Source organism: Heterodontus francisci, chromosome 20 (genome assembly GCF_036365525.1).
Source record: "Heterodontus francisci isolate sHetFra1 chromosome 20, sHetFra1.hap1, whole genome shotgun sequence".
In the NCBI taxonomy this organism is placed as follows: Eukaryota; Metazoa; Chordata; class Chondrichthyes; order Heterodontiformes; family Heterodontidae; genus Heterodontus; species Heterodontus francisci.
In genome coordinates, this window is record NC_090390.1 from 12755627 (window position 1) to 12777986 (window position 22360).

Below are 22360 nucleotides of genomic sequence, written 5' to 3' on the forward strand. Positions count from 1 at the left end.
TCTGTGTCTGCTAGTCCTTCTACCATTTGTTAAGGGGAGCAGCTTTTCCGTGTCTAACTTTTCTAAGCCTGTCATAATCTTGTACACTTCTATTAAATCTCCCTTCAATCTCCTTTTGTTCGAAGGTGAACACACCCAGCTTTTCCAACCTAACCTTGTAACTAAAATTCTCTATCCCTGGAAACATTCTGGTAAATCGCCTCTGCACCCTCTCAAGGAATCTCACATCCTTCCTGAAGTGTGGTGACCAGAACTGGATGCAATACTCCAGTTGGGGCCTAACCAGAGCTTTATAAAGGTTCAGCACAACTTTTGTACTCTGTAACAAAAACAAGAAATGCTGGAATCACTCAGCAGGTCTGGCAGCATCTGTGGAAAGAGAAGCAGAGTTAACGTTTCGGGTCAGTGACCCTTCTTCGGAAGGGTCACTGACCCGAAACGTTAACTCTGCTTCTCTTTCCACAGATGCTGCCAGACCTGCTGAGTGATTCCAGCATTTCTTGTTTTTGTTTCAGATTTCCAGCATCCGCAGGATTTTGCTTTTATTTTTGTACTCTGTGCATCTATTTATGAATCCCAACATCCCATATACTTTATTAACCACTCCCTCAATATGTCCTGACACCTTCAAAGATTGCTGCACATGCACCCCCAGGTCCCTCTGTTCCTGTTCTCTTTAGAACTGTGCCATTATTGCCTCTCCCCATTCCTTCTACCAAAATGCATCACCTCACACTTGTCAGTATTAAATTCCATCTGCCACCTCTCTTCCCATTCTACTAGCTTATCTATGTCCTGTTCCAGACTGTTTGCCACACCTCCAAGTTTGGTGTCGTCAGCAAATCTTGGATTCCACTCTGTATTCCAAGATCCAAGTCATTTATATATATCAAAAAGAAAAGCAGTGGTTCCAGAACTGACCCTTGGGGAACACCACTGTTTACCATCCTCCAGTCTGAAAAACGACCATTTACTACGACTCGCTGTTTTCAGTCCATAAGCCAATTTTTGATTCAATTGGACACTGACCCTTCTATTCCATGAGCTTCAGTTTTGTTAACCAGCCTTTTATGTGGCACCTTAACAAATGCTTTCTTAAAATCCATGTAAACAACATCCATCGCATTCCCTTCATCAACCTTCTCTGTTACTTCATAAAAAAATTCAATTAAATTTGTCAAACATAATCTGCCTTTTACAAATCCATGCCGGCTATCCTTAAATAACCTGAACCAAAGTGTCCATTGACATTTTCCCTGATTATTGTTTCTAAAACCTTACCCACCACTGATGTTAAACTAACTGGGCTGTCATTGCTAGGACTATCCTTACACCCTTTCTTGAACAAGGCTGTCACATTTGCCAGTCTCCTATCCTCTGGCACCTCCCCCCTATCCAGGGAGGATTGGAGGATTAAGGCCAGCCCTTCCGCAATCTCCACCCCCACTTCCATTAACAATCTGGGATGCAAGCCATCTGGGCCAGATGACTTATCTACCCTAAGCATAGCCAGCCTTTTTAGTACCTCCCCCCTCTCCATTTTTTATCCTATCCATTGCCTCTACTCTCTCTGCTTTTGTTGATATTTTGTCAGCCTCCATTTCCTTAGTGAACACTGATACATAGTACTCATTACGTATATTCGCCTTGCCCTGCGCCTCTGTCCCTAATAGGCTCCACTCCTCCTCTTACTACTCGCTTAATATTTACATGCCGGTAGAAGATCTTTGGGTTTCCTTTTATGTTGACTGCCATTCCATTCTCATATTCTCTCTTTGTCAGTCTTATTTTACTTTTCATCTCTCCTCTCAACTTATTATATTTGGTCTGGTTCTCACTAGAATAGTCATATACCCTCTTTTTTATTTTTTCATCATCATCTCTGTCTCCCTCCTCAACCAAGGAGCCGCATTCTTGGCTCCTCTACCTTTCAGCCTTGTTGGAATGTTCTTAGACTGTACCTGAAGCATCTCTTCCTTCAAGATAACCCATTATTCTGATATAGCTGTTCCTGCCAGTCTTTGGTTCTATGCTATAATAAAAACAAGAAATGCTGGAACCACTCAGCAGGTCTGGCAGCATCTGTGAAAAGAGAAGCAGAGTTAACGTTTCGGGTCAGTGACCCTTCTTCGGAACTGACAAATATTAGAAAAGTCACAGGTTATAAGCAAGTGAGGTGGGGGTGGGGCAAGAGATAACAAAGGAGGTCTGGATTGGACCAGGCCACAGAGCTGACCAAAAGGTCACGGAGCAAAGGCAAACAATATGTTAATGGTGTGTTGAAAGACAAAGCATTAGTACAGATTAGGTGTTAATACACTGAATATTGGACAGCAGCAAGTGCAAACCTGAAAAAAAACAGTGGGTAAGCAAACTGAACAAACTAAGATGAAATGAAATAGATGCAAAAAAAAAGATTGTAAAAAATGTAAAAAAAAGAATGTAAAAAAGAAAGAAAAATTAACTAAAAATGAAAGTAAAATGGGGGGCTGTCATTCTCTGAAATTATTGAACTCAGTGTTCAGTCTGGCAGGCTGTAGTGTGCCTAATCGGTAGATGAGATGCTGTTCCTCGAGCTTGCGTTGATGTTCACTGGAACACTGCAGCAATCCCAGGACAGAGATGTGAGCATGAGAGCAGGGGGGAGTGTTGAAATGGCAAGCAACCGGAAGCTCAGGGTCCTGCTTGCAGACTGAGCGGAGATGTTCCGCAAAGCGGTCACCCAGTCTGCGCTTGGTCTCCCCAATGTAGAGGAGACCACACTGTGAGCAGCGAATACAGTACACTACATTGAAAGAAGTACAAGTAAATCGCTGCTTCACCTGAAAGGAGTGTTTGGGGCCTGGGATAGTGAGGAGAGTGGAGGTAAATGGGCAGGTATTACACCTCCAGCGATTGCAGGGGAAGGTGCCATGGGACGGGGACGAGGTGGTGGGGGTAATGGAGGAGTGGACCAGGGTGTCGCGGAGGGAATGATCCCTTCGGAATGCTGACAGGGGAAGGGAGGGGAAGATGCGACTGGTAGTGGCATCACGCTGGAGGTGGCGGAAATGGCGGAGGATGATCCTTTGGATATGGAGGCTGATGGGGTGAAAAGTGAGGACAAGGGGAACCCTGTCACGGTTCTGGGAGGGAGGGGAAGGGGTGAGGGTAGAGGTGCGGGGAATGGGCCGGACACGGTTGAGGACCCTGTCAACCACAGTGGGGGGAAATCCTCGGTTGAGGAAAAAGGAGGTCATATCAGAAGCACCGTCATGGAAAGTAGCATCATCAGAGCAGATGCGTCAGAGACGGAGAAACTGGGAGAATGGAATGGAGTCCTTACAGGAGGTAGGGTGTGAAGAAGTGTAGTCGAGGTAGCTGTGGGAGTCGGTGGGCTTATAATGGATATTAGTAGACAACCTATCCCCAGAGATGGAGACTAGGAAGTCGAGGAAGGGAAGGGAAGTGTCAGAGATGGACGATGTAAAGGTGAGAGAAGGGTGGAAATTGGAAGCAAAGTTGATAAAGTTTTCCAGTTTGAGGCGGAAGCAGGAAACGGCACCGATACAGTCATCAATGTACCTGTCTGCAGGTTGGATGGCCATGTTGGGGTTAGTCTCTTCCCACCTACATCTGTGACTCTTCTGACGCCCTACGTCATTTTGACAATTTCCAGTTTCCTGGTCCCAACCGCCTCCTCTTCACTATGGACGTCCAATCGCTCTACACCTCCATCCCCCACCAGGATGGTTTGAGCGCTCTCCGCTTCTTCCTGGAACAGAGGGCCAACCAGTCCCCATCCACCACCACCCTCCTCCGCCTGGCTGAACTTGTTCTCACATTGAAAAACTTCTCCTTCAACTCCATGCACTTCCTTCAAGTAAAAGGTGTCGCTATGGGTACCCGCATGGGTCCTAGTTATGCCTGTCTTTTTGTGGGATATGTCGAGCATTCTTTGTTCCAGTTCTACTCAGGCCCCCTCCCCCAACTCTTTTTCCGGTACATTGATGTCTGTATCGGTGCAGGTTGCTGCTCCCGCCCCGAACTGGAAAACTTTTATCAACTTTGCTTCCAATTTCCACCCTTCTCTCACCTTTACATCGTCCATCTCTGACACTTCCCTTCCCTTCCTCGACTTCCTAGTCTCCATCTCTGGGGATAGGTTGTCTACTAATATCCATTATAAGCCCACCGACTCCCACAGCTACCTCGACTACACTTCTTCACACCCTACCTCCTGTAAGGACTCCATTCCATTCTCCCAGTTTCTCCGTCTCCGACGCATCTGCTCTGATGATGCTACTTTCCATGACGGTGCTTCTGATATGACCTCCTTTTTCCTCAACCGAGGATTTCCCCCCACTGTGGTTGACAGGGTCCTCAACCGTGTCCGGCCCATTCTCCGCACCTCTACCCTCACCCCTTCCCCTCCCTCCCAGAACCGTGACAGGGTTCCCCTTGTCCTCACTTTTCACCCCATCAGCCTCCATATCCAAAGGATCATCCTCCGCCATTTCCGCCACCTCCAGCGTGATGCCACTACCAGTCGCATCTTCCCCTCCCTTCCCCTGTCAGCATTCCGAAGGGATCATTCCCTCCGCGACACCCTGGTCCACTCCTCCATTACCCCCACCACCTCGTCCCCATCCCATGGCACCATCCCCTGCAATTGCTGGAGGTGTAATACCTGCCCATTTACCTCCACTCTCCTCACTATCCCAGGCCCCAAACACTCCTTTCAGGTGAAGCAGCGATTTACTTGTACTTCTTTCAATGTAGTGTACTGTATTCGCAGCACACAGTGTGGTCTCCTCTACATTGGGGAGACCAAGCGCAGACTGGGTGACCGCTTTGCGGAACATCTCCGCTCAGTCTGCAAGCAGGACCCTGAGCTTCTGGTTGCTTGCCATTTCAACACTCCCCCCTGCTCTCATGCTCACATCTCTGTCCTGGGATTGCTGCAGTGTTCCAGTGAACATCAACGCAAGCTCAAGGAACAGCATCTCATCTACCGATTAGGCACACTACAGCCTGCCAGACTGAACACTGAGTTCAATAATTTCAGAGAATGACAGCCCCCCATTTTACTTTCATTTTTAGTTATTTTTTCTTTCTTTTTTACATTCTTTCTTTACATTTTTTACAATCTTTTTTTTTTTTGCATCTATTTCATTTCATCTTAGTTTGTTCAGTTTGCTTACCCACTGTTTTTTTTCAGGTTTGCACTTGCTGCTGTTCAATATTCAGTGTATTAACACCTAATCTGTACTAATGCTTTGTCTTTCAACACACCATTAACATATTGTTTGCCTTTGCTCCGTGACCTTTTGGTCAGCTCTGTGGCCTGGTCCAATCCAGACCTCCTTTGTTATCTCTTGCCCCACCCCCACCTCACTTGCTTATAACCTGTAACTTTTCTAATATTTGTCAGTTCCGAAGAAGGGTCACTGACCCGAAACGTTAACTCTGCTTCTCTTTTCACAGATGCTGCCAGGCCTGCTGAGTGGTTCCAGCATTTCTTGTTTTTATTTCAGATTTCCAGCATCCGCAGTATTTTGCTTTTATTTTGGTTCTATGCTACCCTGGCTAGACATTCTGTCTTATTTTGTGCCTTGCTATTCTGCATAACTAGTCTAAACCTTATGATATGATGAACGCTCTTACCCAAGTGCACCCCCACAGACGCTTGGTCCACTTGGTCCACCTCATTTCCCAGCACCAGATCCAGCAATACCTCTTTTCTAGTTGGGCTGAGAACATAACAATCAAGGAAGCTCTCCTGAAAACATTTTTAGAAATTCCTCCCTCTCCTTACCCTTTACTCTAAAATTACCCCAATCGATATTTGGTAATTGAAGTCCCCCAATATCACCACTCTATAGTTCTTGCACATCTCTGTGGTTTCTCTGCAGATTTGCTCCTCTATGTATCTGTCACTATTTGGAGACCTATAGAATAGCCCCAGTAGCGTGATGATACCCTTTTTGCTCCTCAACTCTAAACAAATGGATTCTGTCCTTGCCCCTTCAAGAACATCCTTCCTTTCCAGCACTGCAATTCCTCCCTAATCAGGACTGCCACCCCACCTCCCTTTTTTCCTTCTCTATCTTTTAAACATTTTATATCCTTATATATTAAGCACCCAGTCCTCGCCATTTTTAAGCCATGTTTCCATTCTTGTCCATCTTTCATCTCATCTTTTGGCCTCCTTATCTTGAGAGACAATGGATAAGCGCCTGGAGGTGGTCAGTGGTTTGTGGAGCAGCGCCTGGAGTGGCTATAAAGGCCAATTCTAGAGTGACAGGCTCTTCCACAGGTGCTGCAGAGAAATTTGTTTGTCGGGGCTGTTACACAGTTGGCTCTCCCCTTGCACCTCTGTCGTTTTTCCTGCCAACTACTGAGTCTCTTCGACTCGCCACACGTTAGCCCCGCCTTTATGGCTGCCCACCAGCTCTGGCGATCGCTGGCAACTGACTCCCACGACTTGTGATCAATGTCACAAGATTTCATGTCGCGTTTGCAGACGTCTTTAAAGCGGAGACATGGACGGCCGGTGGGTCTGATACCAGTGACGAGCTCGCTGTACAATGTGTCTTTGGGGATCCTGCCATCTTCCATGCGGCTCACATGGCCAAGCCATCTCAGGCGCCGCTGACTCAGTAGTGTGTATAAGCTGGGGATGTTGGCTGCCTCGAGGACTTCTGTGTTGGAGATACGGTCCTGCCACCTGATGCCAAGTATTGTCCGGAGGCAGCGAAGATGGAATGAATTGAGACGTCGCTCTTGGCTGACATACGTTGTCCAGGCCTCGCTGCCATAGAGCAAGGTACTGAGGACACAGGCCTGATACACTCGGACTTTTGTGTTCCGTGTCAGTGCACCATTTTCCCACACTCTCTTGGCCAGTCTGGACATAGCAGTGGAAGCCTTTCCCATGCGCTTGTTGATTTCTGCATCTAGAGACAGGTTACTGGTGATAGTTTAGATTAGATTAGAGATACAGCACTGAAACAGGCCCTTCAGCCCACCGAGTCTGTGCCGAACATCAACCACCCATTTATACTAATCCTACACTAATCCCATATTCCTACCAAACATCCCCACCTGTCCCTATATTTCCCTACCACCTACCTATACTAGTGACAATTTATAATGGCCAATTTACCTATCAACCTGCAAGTCTTTTGGCTTGTGGGAGGAAACCGGAGCACCTGGAGAAAACCCACGCAGACACAGGGAGAACTTGCAAATTCCACACAGGCAGTACCCGGAATCGAACCCGGGTCCCTGGAGCTGTGAGGCTGCGGTGCTAACCACTGCGCCACTGTGCCGCCCACTAGTTGAGCCTAGGTAGGTGAACTCTTGAACCACTTCCAGAGCGTGGTCGCCAATATTGATGGATGGAGCATTTCTGACGTCCTGCCCCATGATGTTCGTTTTCTTGAGGCTGATGGTTAGGCCAAATTCATTGCAGGCAGCCACAAACCTGTCGATGAGACTCTGCAGGCACTCTTCAGTGTGAGATGTTAAAGCAGCATCGTCAGCAAAGAGGAGTTCCCTGATGAGGACTTTCCGTACTTTGGACTTCGCTCTTCGACGGGCAAGGTTGAACAACCTGCACCCTGATCTTGTGTGGAGGAAAATTCCTTCTTCAGAGGACTTGAACGCATGTGAAAGCAGCAGGGAGAAGAAAATCCTAAAAATTGTGGGTGCGAGAACACAGCCCTGTTTCACGCCACTCAGGATAGGAGAGGGCTCTGATGAGGAGCCACTATGTTGAATTGTGCCTTTCATATTGTCATGGAATGAGGTGATGATACTTAGTAGCTTTGGTGGGCATCCAATCTTTTCTAGTAGTCTGAAGAGACCACGTCTGCTGACGAGGTCAAAGGCTTTGGTGAGATCAATGAAAGCAATGTAGAGGGGCATCTGTTGTTCGCGGCATTTCTCCTGAATCTGACGAAGGGAGAACAGCATGTCAATGGTCGATCTCTCTGCACGAATGCCACACTGTGCCTCAGGGTAGACGTGCTCGGCCAGCTTCTGGAGCCTGTTTAGAGCGACTCGAGTAAAGACTTTCCCCACTATGCTGAGCAGGGAGATTCCACGGTAGTTGTTGCAGTCACCGCGGTCACCTTTGATTTTATAGAGGGTGATGATATTGGCATCGCGCATGTCCTGAGGTACTGCTCCCTCGTCCCAGCACAGGCATAGCAGTTCATGTAGTGCTGAGAGTATAGCAGGTTTGGCACTCTTGATTATTTCAGGGGTAATGCTGTCCTTCCCAGGGGCTTTTCCGCTGGCTAGAGAATCAATGGCATCACTGGATTCCGATTTTGTCAGCTGTATGTCCAGCTCATCCATGACTGGTAGAGCCTGGGCTGCATTGAGGGCGGTCTCAGTGACAACATTCTCCCTGGAGTACAGTTCTAGGTAGTGCTCAACCCAGCGGTCCATTTGTTTGCGTTGGTCAGTGATTATGTCCCCTGATTTAGATTTGAGGGGCGCGATCTTCTTGATGGTTGGCCCAAGAGCTCTCTTAATGCCATCATACATTCCTCTGATGTTTCCGGTGTCTGAGGCCAGCTGAATATGACTGCATAGGTGTTGCCAGTAGTCGTTTGCACAGCGCCTGGCTGTTCTTTGTGCAGTGCTTCTGGCTGCTTTAAGTGCTGCGGATGTTAAATCGCTCGTTCCTTCACACTAAACCCTGTCATCAGGTTTCATGGAGGCACCCAAGATCGCGTCGTTGGCACCAGCTGGACCTCATTGTCACAAGGCGAGCCTCTTTAAACAGTGTTCAAATCACACGCAGCTTCCACAGTGCGGACTGCGACACCGACCACTCCCTGGTGTGCAGCAAGATTAGACTCAGACCAAAGAAGTTGCATCATTCCAAGCAGAAGGGCTACCCGCGCATCAACACGAGCAGAATTTCTCACCCATAGCTGTTACAAAATTTCTAAATTCACTTGTAACAGCCCTTCAAAACACTCCCACAGGGGTTGCTAAGACCAAGTGGGCCCACATCAGAGCCGCCATCTATGAGTCAGCTTTGACCACCTACGGCAAAAGTGCGAAGAGAAATGCAGACTGGCTTCAATCTCATAATGAAGAGCTGGAACCTGTCATAGCCATTCTTGTCACGACATCATATTCCTATACTGCTATTTGTGGTTGTAGCTCACCAGCTTTATTCACCACACTTTGTGTGTTTACACACATGCATTGTAATCCTGTCTTTGCATTCCTCATAGTCCTTCTCAGTCCACTCCCATCCAATATGGAACTACTCCCTTCTTTAGGACTGTCTAACACTCTCACTCTGACCCCATCTAATAATTTGCTATTTACTATTCTAGTGCTATCTGTCTCTTCCAACTTTTTGTGTACCTTGGTGTTCCTCTCTTGTATTATCTCCTGGTTCCCACACCCCTGCCAAATTAGTGTAAACCCTCCCCAACAGCACAAGCAAATCTCCCCACAGCTCTGTTCAGGTGCAACCCATCCAGCCTATCCATGTCCCACCTTCTCCAGAACTGGTCCTCGTGTCTCAGAAATCTAGAGCCCTCCTTTCTGCACCATCTTTCCAGCCATGCATTTGTCTGCACTATCCTCCTATTTCTATACTCACATCTGATATAGGGAGTAATCTGGAGATTGCTACTTTGGAGGTCCTGCTTGCTAATTTCTTACCTAGCTCACTAAACACTTTCTGCAGGATCACATCCCTCTTCCTACTGATGTTGTTGGTACCAATGTGGACCACGGCTGCTGGCTATTCACCCTCCCCACTCAGGGTGCTCTGCAGTTGTTCAGTGACATGCTTGACCCATTTCCAGCTGGAAGTGCATTGCTGCTATAAGGACCAGGTTTCTTCATTGAATTCGGGAGCATAGGCTGAAACTATAGAAAACACTGAATAGGTTATGTAAGTTAGGGTCCCCGGCTTCCTACCCATCGGTCAGTTTCTTGTCCATTCCCAGAGTTTTCCCTGAATCTCCAAATCTTTGAGTCGAAGTGATAGGCTTTCATGTCAAACTTTGCAAAACCCTTTTTGAATCTCGAAAACATACAGTCAGCACTATTCTTCATTGTGTGTTCCAGGTACCAGCTTGTGGTGATTGTACTGACTTATCTAGTGCCATTGATGGTGATGGGCGTCACATATACGAAGGTGGGAATAACACTGTGGGCCAGTGAAATACCTGGAGACTCAATAGAGAGATATCGTGAGCAGCTGAATGCAAAACAAAAGGTCTGTATGAAAACACATAATTAATTTGTAACAGATGAGTAGCGTATCACTAGTTTTAATCAGAGACCAGGGCACATCTCTTGATGAGTGCTTGCAAGAACATGAAGCGCACAGGTACCTACTAGCCAATGGGATTCATTTATCCAAACCCACTGCAAGGTTATCACACTGTCACTAAAGGTGAGTGCAGGCTTAAATTGAAACACTCTTGCTCTGTGTTTTTTGAACATAGTCCCTAACTGTGGAAGGATATGGCTGGAGACTGTGGGAGGGTTGCATTGCAAAACTGGCATGAGTGGAGTGGCCCCTAGTCTTGGCTAAATACGTTGACGCCACTCGTCCTGGCAACCACACATGGAGGTCGCATTGCCGTAAGTGACAGAGATTGATTTTATACGCACAGTCTGTGTTGTATAACTGTCCTGCACCCTCTGCATTTTTTCTGGAGAATTCACCATGCTTTTAGCAGAAGTTGTAATTTCAGTCATGTCTTCTGTTTCCAAATGTTCATTGAGACTCTTTCTAAATAAACTCTCTAAACAGCTTACGATAGTGCATTGTTTAAATAAAGACTATTTGCTGAATAAATAGACTTTGTTTGCTGTTTGCTGTAAATCCTGCCTTGCCTCCAACTCATTGACTGACCCAATGGTGTCAATAGGTACTCTGGCTTGTTATACATCAAACCAATTTTCCATTCCATCAGGCTGGGGCCTGCTGATCTGCTAACTCTTGTCTCACTACCATCCGATGTTAAATTTCACATTCTCCTTCCCCCCCCCCCCCCTCCCCCCCAGCTCAAGCATCTGCAGACACCAGCAATTTCCATCAGGAAAATTTCCAAAATTAAAAACATCTATCCGTTCTGTTGGCTTAGTGAGTAACAAGAGGGCATAGCCTCAAGATTAGAGGGAGCAGATTTAGGACTGAATTAAGAAGGAACTTCTTCACCCAGAGGGTTGTTAATCTATGGAATTCCTTGCCCAGTGAAGTAGTTGACGCTTCTTCAGTAAACGTTTTTAAAGCTAAGGTAGATATCTTTTTGAACAATAAAGGAATTAAGGGATACGGTGAGAGCGCGGGTAAGTGGATCTGAGTCCACGAAAAGATCAGCCATGATCTTATTGAATGGCGGAGCAGGCTCGAGGGGCCGGACGGCCTACTCCTGCTCCTAGTTCTTATGATTATGATCTTATGATTAAGAGCTCCAAAGCCTCATATCAGAAAGTGTAAAGTTTCTGTAATCCATTCCAAAGTACCATATAAAAGGCTGGTTAAACAATTGAGACTCATGGGAGGGTCAGTGTCACCTTGGATAAAAAAATTGGCTTAAGGATAGAAAACAGGGAGTCATGATAAATGGTTATTTTTCAGACTGGAGGATGGTAGACAGTGGTGTTCCCCAAGGGTCAGTGCTAGGACTACTGCTTTTTTGATATATACAAATGACTTGGATATTGGAATACCGAATAAAATTTCAAAATTTGCCGATGATGCCAAATTTTGAGCAGTGGCAAGCAGTGAGGATAATACCAATTGACTGCAACAGGACATTGACAGGCTAGCAGAATGAGCAGACAAATGGCAGATGGAATTTAATACAGAGAAATGTGACATGATGTATTTTGGCTGTAAGGTTAGGGTGAGGCAACATAGACTTAAAGGCACAGTTGTAAAGAGTGCTCAAGAACAGAGGGGCCTTGGGGTGCATGTGCATAGATCCTTGAAGGTTGCAGGACAGATTGAGAGAGTAATAAGCAAAATATATGGGATCTTGAACTTCATAAATAGAGGCATTGAGTACAAAAGCAGGGAAGTTATGCTGAACTTGTATACAGTTCTGGTTAGGCCCATAACTAGAGTATTGTGCCCAGTTCTGACCACCAAATTTTAGGAAGGATGTGAGGATCCTTGTGAAGTATAAGGGTTTGAAAGGGTTAATGTTTGGGACAGTGTAAATAACACCGCCCACTGTGATGATGTCAGAGATCACGTGTCAGAGACTTGAGAGAGAGCAAAGCATTGTGTCAGCAGAGGGTTAGGCATGCTTAAGTGAAAGTATATATTGTTCCTGTAATGTAATAAATGAGTTATTGTTTAAACCAAGGTTGTTCAATATATGGCCCACGGGCCAGGATCCGGCCCACCAAAGGCTTCCATCAGGCTCGTGAATGTATTTCAGAGATGATTTCCTATTGTCGTCTTCTTTCAGACCAGATTTTTAAAAAACTTGCGCTGTCATTTTCAAAGCTGACAGGTGCTGTCATCGGGTTCTGCTCTTTTTTTTAAAGGCTGCCGGAAAACCCCAAATTTGTCTGAAGTTGGAAAACCACTGTTCCCGATGTCAGCACCTGTCAGCTGTGAAACTGACTTGTGATTTAAAAAAAAAATCTGAGCAACCACAAAGCTGCTGTGCTGAGCGCTCCCATTCAATAAAACTGTCAGAGAGAGAGAGAGAGAGACTGTGAGGGAGACAGAGAGAGAGAGAGGGATAGAGAGAGGGACAGAGAGAGAGAAGGGACAGACAGAGAGAGAGACAGTGATCAATCTCACTCCTGACAGATGGACATCTATCCAGAATACTGTGCATCGCTACAGCAAGCGTGTGGGCAAACATTGACTACTTGTGCAAACAAAAAAATGCCAGGTATCTCATTAAATCAGTGTCCAACATAGTGATGAGAAAGTAAGTCAATAAATTAATTTTCTCATTTAAAATTTCTTCACAAAAATGCACGTTTGTTGTTGTTTTAATTAATAGTAAGATAAATATTTATTGCCTTTATCTTTCCAAAATTGTGTCACCAGCCCCCTGTGTAAGACAAAATTTATAATGTGGCCTCCCACGTAAAAAGATTGGACACTCCTGGTTCAAACCAACTAAAGCCTCAGAAATCAATGCAAGCCAGACCAACCAAGCATCTAATATGCTGACAGAAATATATAACACTTAAGAGGGTGCAGAGGAGATTTACCAGAATGGTTTCAGGGATGAGGGAGTTTAGCTACAAGGTTAGGTTGGAGAAGCTGGGTTTGTTCTCCTTGGAGCAAAGGCGATTGAGGGGAAATTTAATGGAGGTGTACAAGATTATGACAGGTTTAGATAAGGTAGACAAAGAAGAGCTGTTCCCACTAGCTGCTGGTACAAGGACGTAGGAACACAGATTTAACATTTTTTGGGCAAGAAATGTAGGGGGATGTGAGGAAGATTTTGTTTTAAGCAGCGAGTAGTAATGACCTGAAAAGAAATTGAATGGGCACTTGAGGGCTATTGGGATAGAGTAAGGGGGTGGGACTGACTGGATTGGTAATTGAATCCTGCAAGAAATGACTTTTTTGTAAACTATTCCAAAGAGGAATGCCTCTCTGCGTTGGTACACATTCCATAGAGAAATGACTGTTTGTCTGATTTGGTACTATATTTCATAGAAAAGTGATTTTCTATTTTGGGGAACTATTCCAGAGACAAATGACCCTCTGTTTTAGAACTCTATTCCAGTGGGAAAATGCACTTTCTCTTTTCGTAATCTGTTGCAGAGGAAAGACTCTCTGTCTAGGTAATCTATTCCTGAGTGGAGCGACTCTCTGTATGCGTGATGTTTTCTTAGTGGAACGGCTCTCTGTTTTGGTAATCTATTCCAAGATGATTGACTCCAAATTTTGGGGATCTGTTCCAGTGACGAGGAATGACTCTGTTTCTGGTGATCTCTTCTTGACAATATTGGCTCTCTGTATTTGTAATCTTTTCCAGAGTAAAATGACTCTTTATTGGTAATCTATTCCAGAGAGGAAACACTCTCTCATTTGGTAAGCTATTACCGATAGTGGAAAGACTCTGGGGGAGATTTTATCTGGGTGACAGGGGTCACGGCCACCGACTGAAGAGCCAGCGAGAGCTCTGCGTTGCCTCCTTTGAGGAAGGCCCACCCCAATATGTGCCAGTTAGGCACTTAAGTGGACAGCAGTGGGCCTTTGCCTGGATTAAGGACCCTGGTGAGGGAAGTACCACCTGGTGAGAGAAGCCGGCCAATCAGAGGCTGGCAGCTCTTTTACTGAACAGTGCCACCACAGAGGCAGTGGCTGCTGCCAGTAATGCACACACCCGAGGCCTAGGATCGTTGAGAAACCCTAGCCACAGGTGAGTCATTGTGGGAGGGGTTTCACAGGGTCGGGGTCATGGGGGAAGGGGTTGTAAGGGGGTCGGCAGCAAGGGCAGAAGGGTGGCCCTCAGCGGGCCCCCCCCCTCAATGCTGGGTCCCTCGATCAGGTACTATGTTTCCCCTCACACCCAGAGCTGGCAAGCAACCCACATGGATTTGCTTGGCATGCTCCCATGTGGCAACAGCCCCATCCACTGCTGGGCTAATAATGGCAGAGGTGGGATGAGGCCCTTAATTGGGCATTAATTGCCAAGTAAGGGCTTCAATTGGCGGAAGGGCGGGAAGGCCGTTCACGGGCCTTCCCATCATGGACTTAACTGGCATGGAATCGGGAAGGTGGTGGGATCACCATCCATCACCATGCTGCCTGATTAAATGCTCTCCCTGTCTCCAAACTCACCGCGGAGGAGAACATAATACCAACCCCCCTCGCCCTCCCCATGCCCACCACACCCTCCCTCTGTTTTGGTATACTATTCCAGAGAGAAGTGACTCTTTATTTTGTTAATCAACTCCAGAAAAGCTATGCCTCTCTATTTTCGTCATCTATTGCAGAAAGCGATGACTTTGTTTTTGTGAACTATTCCAGAGAAATAGCTCTCTGCTTTGGTAATCCATTGCAGAGGGGAATGGTGCTCTGCTTTGGTAATCTATTGCAGAGGGGAATGGTGCTCTGCTTTGGTAATCTATTGCAGAGGGGAATGGTGCTCAGCTTTGGTAATCTATAGCAGAGGGGAATGGTGCTCTGCTTTGGTAATCTATTGCAGAGGGGAATGGAGCTCTGCCAAGGTAATCTATTGCAGAGGGGACTGGTGTTCTGCTTTGGTAATCTATAGCAGAGGGGAATGGTGCTCTGCTTTGCTAATCTATTGCAGAGGGCAATGGTGCTCTGCTTTGGTAATCTATTGAAGAGGGCAATGGTGCTCTGCTTTGGTAATCCATTACAGAGGGGAATGGTGCTCTGCTTTGGTAATCTATTGCAGAGGGGACTGGCGCTCTGCGTTGGTAATCTATTGCAGAGGGGAATGGTGCTCTGCTTTTGGTAATCTACAGCAGAGGGGAATGGTGCTCTGCTTTGGTAATCTATTGCAGAGGGCAATGGTGCTCTGCTTTGGTAATCTATTGAAGAGGGCAATGGTGCACTGCTTTGGTAATCTATTACAGAGGGGAATGGTGCTCTGCTTTGGTAATCTATTGCAGAGGGAAATGGTGCTCTGCTTTTGGTAATCTATTGCAGAGGGGAAAGGTGCGCTGCGTTGGTAATCTATTGCAGAGGGGAATGGTGCTCTGCTTTGGTAATCTATAGCAGAGGGGAATGGTGCTCTGCTTTGGTAATCTATTGCAGAGGGGAATGGTGCTCTGCTTTGGTAATACATTGAAGAGGGCAATGGTGCTCTGCTTTGGTAATCTATAGCAGAGGGGAATGGTGCTCTGCTTTGGTAATCTATTGCAGAGGGGAATGGTGCTCTGCTTTGGTAATCTATTGCAGAGGGGACTGGTGCTCTGCGTTGGTAATCTATTGCAGAGCGGAATGGTGCTCAGCTTTGGTAATCTATAGCAGAGGGGAATGGTGCTCTGCTTTGGTAATCTATTGCAGAGGGGAATGGTGCTCTGCTTTGGTAATCTATTGCAGAGGGGACTGGTGCTCTGCGTTGGTAATCTATTGCAGAGCGGAATGGTGCTCAGCTTTGGTAATCTATTGCAGAGGGGAATGGAGCTCTGCCATGGTAATCTATTGCAGAGGGGACTGGTGCTCTGCTTTGGTAATCTATAGCAGAGGGGAATGGTGCTCTGCTTTGCTAATCTATTGCAGAGGGCAATGGTGCTCTGCTTTGGTAATCTATTGAAGAGGGCAATGGTGCTCTGCTTTGGTAATCTATTGCAGAGGGGACTGGCGCTCTGCGTTGGTAAGCTATTGCAGAGGGGAATGGTGCTCTGCTTTTGGTAATCTATAGCAGAGGGGAATGGTGCTCTGCTTTGGTAATCTATTGCAGAGGGCAATGGTGCTCTGCTTTGGTAATCTATTGAAGAGGGCAATGGTGCTCTGCTTTGGTAATCTATTACAGAGGGGAATGGTGCTCTGCTTTGGTAATCTATTGCAGAGGGGACTGGTGCTCTGCGTTGGTAATCTATTGCAGAGGGGAATGGTGCTCTGCTTTGGTAATCTATTGCAGAGGGGAATGGTGCTCTGCTTTGGTAATCTATAGCAGAGGGGAATGGTGCTCTGCTTTGGTAATACATTGAAGAGGGCAATGGTGCTCTGCTTTGGTAATCTATTCCAGAGGGCAATGGTGCTCTGCTTTGGTAATCTATTGAAGAGGGCAATGGTGCTCTGCTTTGGTAATCTATTACAGAGGGGAATGGTGCTCTGCTTTGGTAATCTATTGCAGAGGGGACTGGTGCTCTGCGTTGGTAATCTATTGCAGAGGGGAATGGTGCTCTGCTTTGGTAATCTATTGCAGAGGGGAATGGTGCTCTGCTTTGGTAATCTATAGCAGAGGGGAATGGTGCTCTGCTTTGGTAATACATTGAAGAGGGCAATGGTGCTCTGCTTTGGTAATCTATTGCAGAGGGCAATGGTGCTCTGCTTTGGTAATCTATTGAAGAGGGCAATGGTGCTCTGCTTTGGTAATCTATTACAGAGGGGAATGGTGCTCTGCTTTGGTAATCTATTGCAGAGGGGACTGGTGCTCTGCTTTGGTAATCTATTGAAGAGGGCAATGGTGCTCTGCTTTTGGTAATCTATTGCAGAGGGGAAAGGTGCTCTGCTTTGGTAATCTATTGCAGAGGGGAATGGTGCTCTGCTTTGGTAATCTATAGCAGAGGGGAATGGTGCTCTGCTTTGGTAATACATTGAAGAGGGCAATGGTGCTCTGCTTTGGTAATCTATTGCAGAGGGGAATGGTGCTCTGCTTTGGTAATACATTGAAGAGGGCAATGGTGCTCTGCTTTGGTAATCTATAGCAGAGGGGAATGGTGCTCTGCTTTGGTAATCTATTGCAGAGGGGAATGGTGCTCTGCTTTGGTAATCTATTGCAGAGGGGACTGGTGCTCTGCGTTGGTAATCTATTGCAGAGCGGAATGGTGCTCAGCTTTGGTAATCTATAGCAGAGGGGAATGGCGCACTGCATTGGTAATCTATTGCAGAGGGGACTGGTGCTCTGCTTTTGGTAATCTATAGCGGAGGGGAATGGTGCTCTGCTTTGGTAATCCATTACAGAGGGGAATGGTGCTCTGCTTTGGTAATCTATTGCAGAGGGGACTGGTGCTCTGCGTTGGTAAGCTACTGCAGAGGGGAATGGTGCTCTGCTTTTGGTAATCTATAGCAGAGGGGAATGGTGCTCTGCTTTGGTAATCTATTGCAGAGGGCAATGGTGCTCTGCTTTGGTAATCTATTGAAGAGGGCAATGGTGCTCTGCTTTGGTAATCTATTACAGAGGGGAATGGTGCTCTGCTTTGGTAATCTATTGCAGAGGGGACTGGTGCTCTGCGTTGGTAATCTATTGCAGAGTGGACTGGTGCTCTGCTTTTGGTAATCTATTGCAGAGGGGAAAGGTGCTCTGCTTTGGTAATCTATTGCAGAGGGGAAGGGTGCTCTGCTTTGGTAATCTATAGCAGAGGGGAATGGTGCTCTGCTTTGGTAATCTATTGCAGAGGGGAATGGCGCTCTGCTTTGGTAATACATTGAAGAGGGCAATGGTGCTCTGCTTTGGTAATCTATAGCAGAGGGGAATGGTGCTCTGCTTTGGTATCTATTGCAGAGGGGAATGGTGCTCTGCTTTGGTAATCTATTGCAGAGGGGAATGGTGCTCTGCTTTGGTAATCTATTGCAGAGGGGACTGGTGCTCTGCGTTGGTAATCTATTGCAGAGCGGAATGGTGCTCTGCCTTTGGTAATCTATTGCAGAGGGGAAAGGTGCTCTTCTTCGGTAATCTATTGCAGAGGGGACTGGTTCTCTGCTTTGGTAATCTATTGAAGAGGGCAATGGTGCTCTGCTTTGGTAATCTATTGCAGAGGGGAATGGTGCTCTGCTTTGGTAATCTATTGCAGAGGGGACTGGTGCTCTGTGTTGGTAATCTATTGCAGAGGGGAATGGTGCTCTGCTTTTGGTAATCTATTGCAGAGGGGAAAGGTGCTCTGCTTTGGTAATCTATTGCAGAGGGGAATGGTGCTCTGCTTTGGTAATCAAAAGCAGAGGGGAATGGTGCTCTGCTTTGGTAATCTATTGCAGAGGGGAATGGTGCTCTGCTTTGGTAATCTATTGCAGAGGGGAATGGTGCTCTGCTTTTGGTAATCTATTGCAGAGGGGAAAGGTGCTCTGCTTTGGTAATCTATTGCAGAGGGGACTGGTGCTCTGCTTTTGGTAATCTATTGCAGAGGGGACTGGTGCTCTGCGTTGGTAATCTATTGCAGAGGGGACTGGTGCTCTGCGTTGGTAATCTATTGCATAGGGGAATGGTGCTCTGCTTTTGGTAATCTATTGCAGAGGGGAAAGGTGCTCTGCTTTGGTAATCTATTGCAGAGGGGACTGGTGCTCTGCTTTTGGTAATCTATTGCAGAGGGGACTGGTGCTCTGCGTTGGTAATCTATTGCAGAGGGGAATGGTGCTCTGCGTTGGTAATCTATTGCAGAGGGGACTGGTGCTCTGCGTTGGTAATCTATTGCAGAGGGGACTGGTGCTCTGCGTTGGTATTCTATTGCAGAGGGAAATGGTGCTCTGCTTTGGTAATCTATTGCAGAGGGGACTGGTGCTCTGCTTTTGGTAATCTATTGCAGAGGGGACTGGTGCTCTGCGTTGGTAATCTATTGCATAGGGGAATGGTGCTCTGCTTTTGTTAATCTATTGCAGAGGAGAAAGGTGCTCTGCTTTGCTAATCTATTGCAGAGGGGAATGGTGCTCTGCTTTGGTAATCTATAGCAGAGGGGAATGGTGCTCTGCTTTGGTAATCTATTGCAGAGGGGAATGGTGCTCTGCTTTGGTAATCTATTGCAGAGGGGACTGGTGCTCTGCGTTGGTAATCTATTGCAGAGCGGAATGGTGCTCAGCTTTGGTAATCTATAGCAGAGGGAAATGGTGCTCTGCCATGGTAATCTATTGCAGAGGGGACTGGTGCTCTGCTTTGGTAATCTATAGCAGAGGGGAATGGTGCTCTGCTTTGCTAATCTATTGCAGAGGGCAATGGTGCTCTGCTTTGGTAATCTATTGAAGAGGGCAATGGTGCTCTGCTTTGGTAATCTATTACAGAGGGGAATGGTGCTCTGCTTTGGTAATCTATTGCAGAGGGGACTGGCGCTCTGCATTGGTAAGCTATTGCAGAGGGGAATGGTGCTCTGCTTTTGGTAATCTATAGCAGAGGGGAATGGTGCTCTGCTTTGGTAATCCATTACAGAGGGGAATGGTGCTCTGCTTTGGTAATCTATTGCAGAGGGGACTGGTGCACTGCGTTGGTAAGCTACTGCAGAGGGGAATGGTGCTCTGCTTTTGGTAATCTATAGCAGAGGGGAATGGTGCTCTGCTTTGGTAATCTATTGCAGAGGGCAATGGTGCTCTGCTTTGGTAATCTATTGAAGAGGGCAATGGTGCTCTGCTTTGGTAATCTATTACAGAGGGGAATGGTGCTCTGCTTTGGTAATCTATTGCAGAGGGGACTGGTGCTCTGCGTTGGTAATCTATTGCAGAGGGGACTGGTGCTCTGCGTTTGGTAATCTATTGCAGAGGGGAAAGGTGCTCTGCTTTGGTAATCTATTGCAGAGGGGAATGGTGCTCTGCTTTGGTAATCTATAGCAGAGGGGAATGGTGCTCTGCTTTGGTAATCTATTGCAGAGGGGAATGGTGCTCTGCTTTGGTAATCTATAGCAGAGGGCAATGGTGCTCTGCTTTGGTAATCTATTGAAGAGGGCAATGGTGCTCTGCTTTGGTAATCTATTACAGAGGGGAATGGTGCTCTGCTTTGGTAATCTATTGCAGAGGGGACTGGTGCTCTGCGTTGGTAATCTATTGCAGAGGGGACTGGTGCTCTGCTTTTGGTAATCTATTGCAGAGGGGAAAGGTGCTCTGCTTTGGTAATCTATTGCAGAGGGGAATGGTGCTCTGCTTTGGTAATCTATAGCAGAGGGGAATGGTGCTCTGCTTTGGTAATCTATTGCAGAGGGGAATGGTGCTCTGCTTTGGTAATACATTGAAGAGGGCAATGGTGCTCTGCTTTGGTAATCTATAGCAGAGGGGAATGGTGCTCTGCTTTGGTATCTATTGCAGAGGGGAATGGTGCTCTGCTTTGGGAATCTATTGCAGAGGGGAATGGTGCTCTGCTTTGGTAATCTATTGCAGAGGGGACTGGTGCTCTGCATTGGTAATCTATTGCAGAGCGGAATGGTGCTCTGCCTTTGGTAATCTATTGCAGAGGGGAAAGGTGCTCTGCTTCGGTAATCTATTGCAGAGGGGACTGGTGCTCTGCTTTGGTAATCTATTGAAGAGGGCAATGGTGCTCTGCTTTGGTAATCTATTGCAGAGGGGAATGGTGCTCTGCTTTGGTAATCTATTGCAGAGGGGACTGGTGCTCTGTGTTGGTGATCTATTGCAGAGGGGAATGGTGCTCTGCTTTTGGTAATCTATTGCAGAGGGGAAAGGTGCTCTGCTTTGGTAATCTATTGCAGAGGGGAATGGTGCTCTGCTTTGGTAATCTATAGCAGAGGGGAATGGTGCTCTGCTTTGGTAATCTATTGCAGAGGGGCCTGGTGCTCTGCATTGGTAATCTATTGCAGAGGGGAATGGTGCTCTGCTTTTGGTAATCTATTGCAGAGGGGAAAGGTGCTCTGCTTTGGTAATCTATTGCAGAGGGGACTGGTGCTCTGCTTTTGGTAATCTATTGCAGAGGGGACTGGTGCTGTGCGTTGGTAATCTATTGCAGAGGGGACTGGTGCTCTGCGTTGGTAATCTATTGCATAGGGGAATGGTGCTCTGCTTTTGGTAATCTATTGCAGAGGGGAAAGGTGCTCTGCTTTGGTAATCGATTGCAGAGGGGACTGGTGCTCTGCTTTTGGTAATCTATTGCAGAGGGGAAAGGTGCTCTGCGTTGGTAATCTATTGCAGAGGGGAATGGTGCTCTGCGTTGGTAATCTATTGCAGAGGGGACTGGTGCTCTGCGTTGGTAATCTATTGCAGAGGGGACTGGTGCTCTGCGTTGGTAATCTATTGCAGAGGGGACTGGTGCTCTGTGTTGGTAATCTATTGCAGAGGGGAATGGTGCTCTGCTTTTGGTAATCTATTGCAGAGGGGAATGGTGCTCTGCTTTGGTAATCTATTGCAGAGGGGAATGGTGCTCTGCTTTGGTAATCTATTGCAGAGGGGACTGGTGCTCTGTGTTGGTAATCTATTGCAGAGGGGAATGGTGCTCTGCTTTTGGTGATCTATTGCAGAGGGGAATGGTGCTCTGCTTTGGTAATCTATTGCAGAGGGGAATGGTGCTCTGCTTTGGGAATCTATTGCAGAGGGGAATGGTGCTCTGCTTTGGTAATCTATAGCAGAGGGCAATGGTGCTCTGCTTTGGTAATCTATTGAAGAGGGCAATGGTGCTCTGCTTTGGTAATCTATTACAGAGGGGAATGGTGCTCTGCTTTGGTAATCTATTGCAGAGGGGACTGGTGCTCTGCGTTGGTAATCTATTGCAGAGGGGACTGGTGCTCTGCTTTTGGTAATCTATTGCAGAGGGGAAAGGTGCTCTGCTTTGGTAATCTATTGCAGAGGGGAATGGTGCTCTGCTTTGGTAATCTATAGCAGAGGGGAATGGTGCTCTGCTTTGGTAATCTATTGCAGAGTGGAATGGTGCTCTGCTTTGGTAATACATTGAAGAGGGCAATGGTGCTCTGCTTTGGTAATCTATAGCAGAGGGGAATGGTGCTCTGCTTTGGTATCTATTGCAGAGGGGAATGGTGCTCTGCTTTGGGAATCTATTGCAGAGGG

At 46.8% G+C, this 22360-nt stretch overlaps 1 protein-coding gene across 1 annotated transcript in view; it reads left to right on the forward strand.

Annotated features, from left to right (window-relative positions):
• Window positions 1–22360, forward strand: part of tacr2 (tachykinin receptor 2) — a 456109-nt gene that overhangs the window by 151205 nt on the left and 282544 nt on the right. Inside the window, exon 3 of the mRNA XM_068053305.1 lies at window positions 10090–10240. Coding sequence (XP_067909406.1) covers window positions 10090–10240 — 151 coding nt within the window. The remainder of the gene's footprint in view (window positions 1–10089; window positions 10241–22360) is intronic.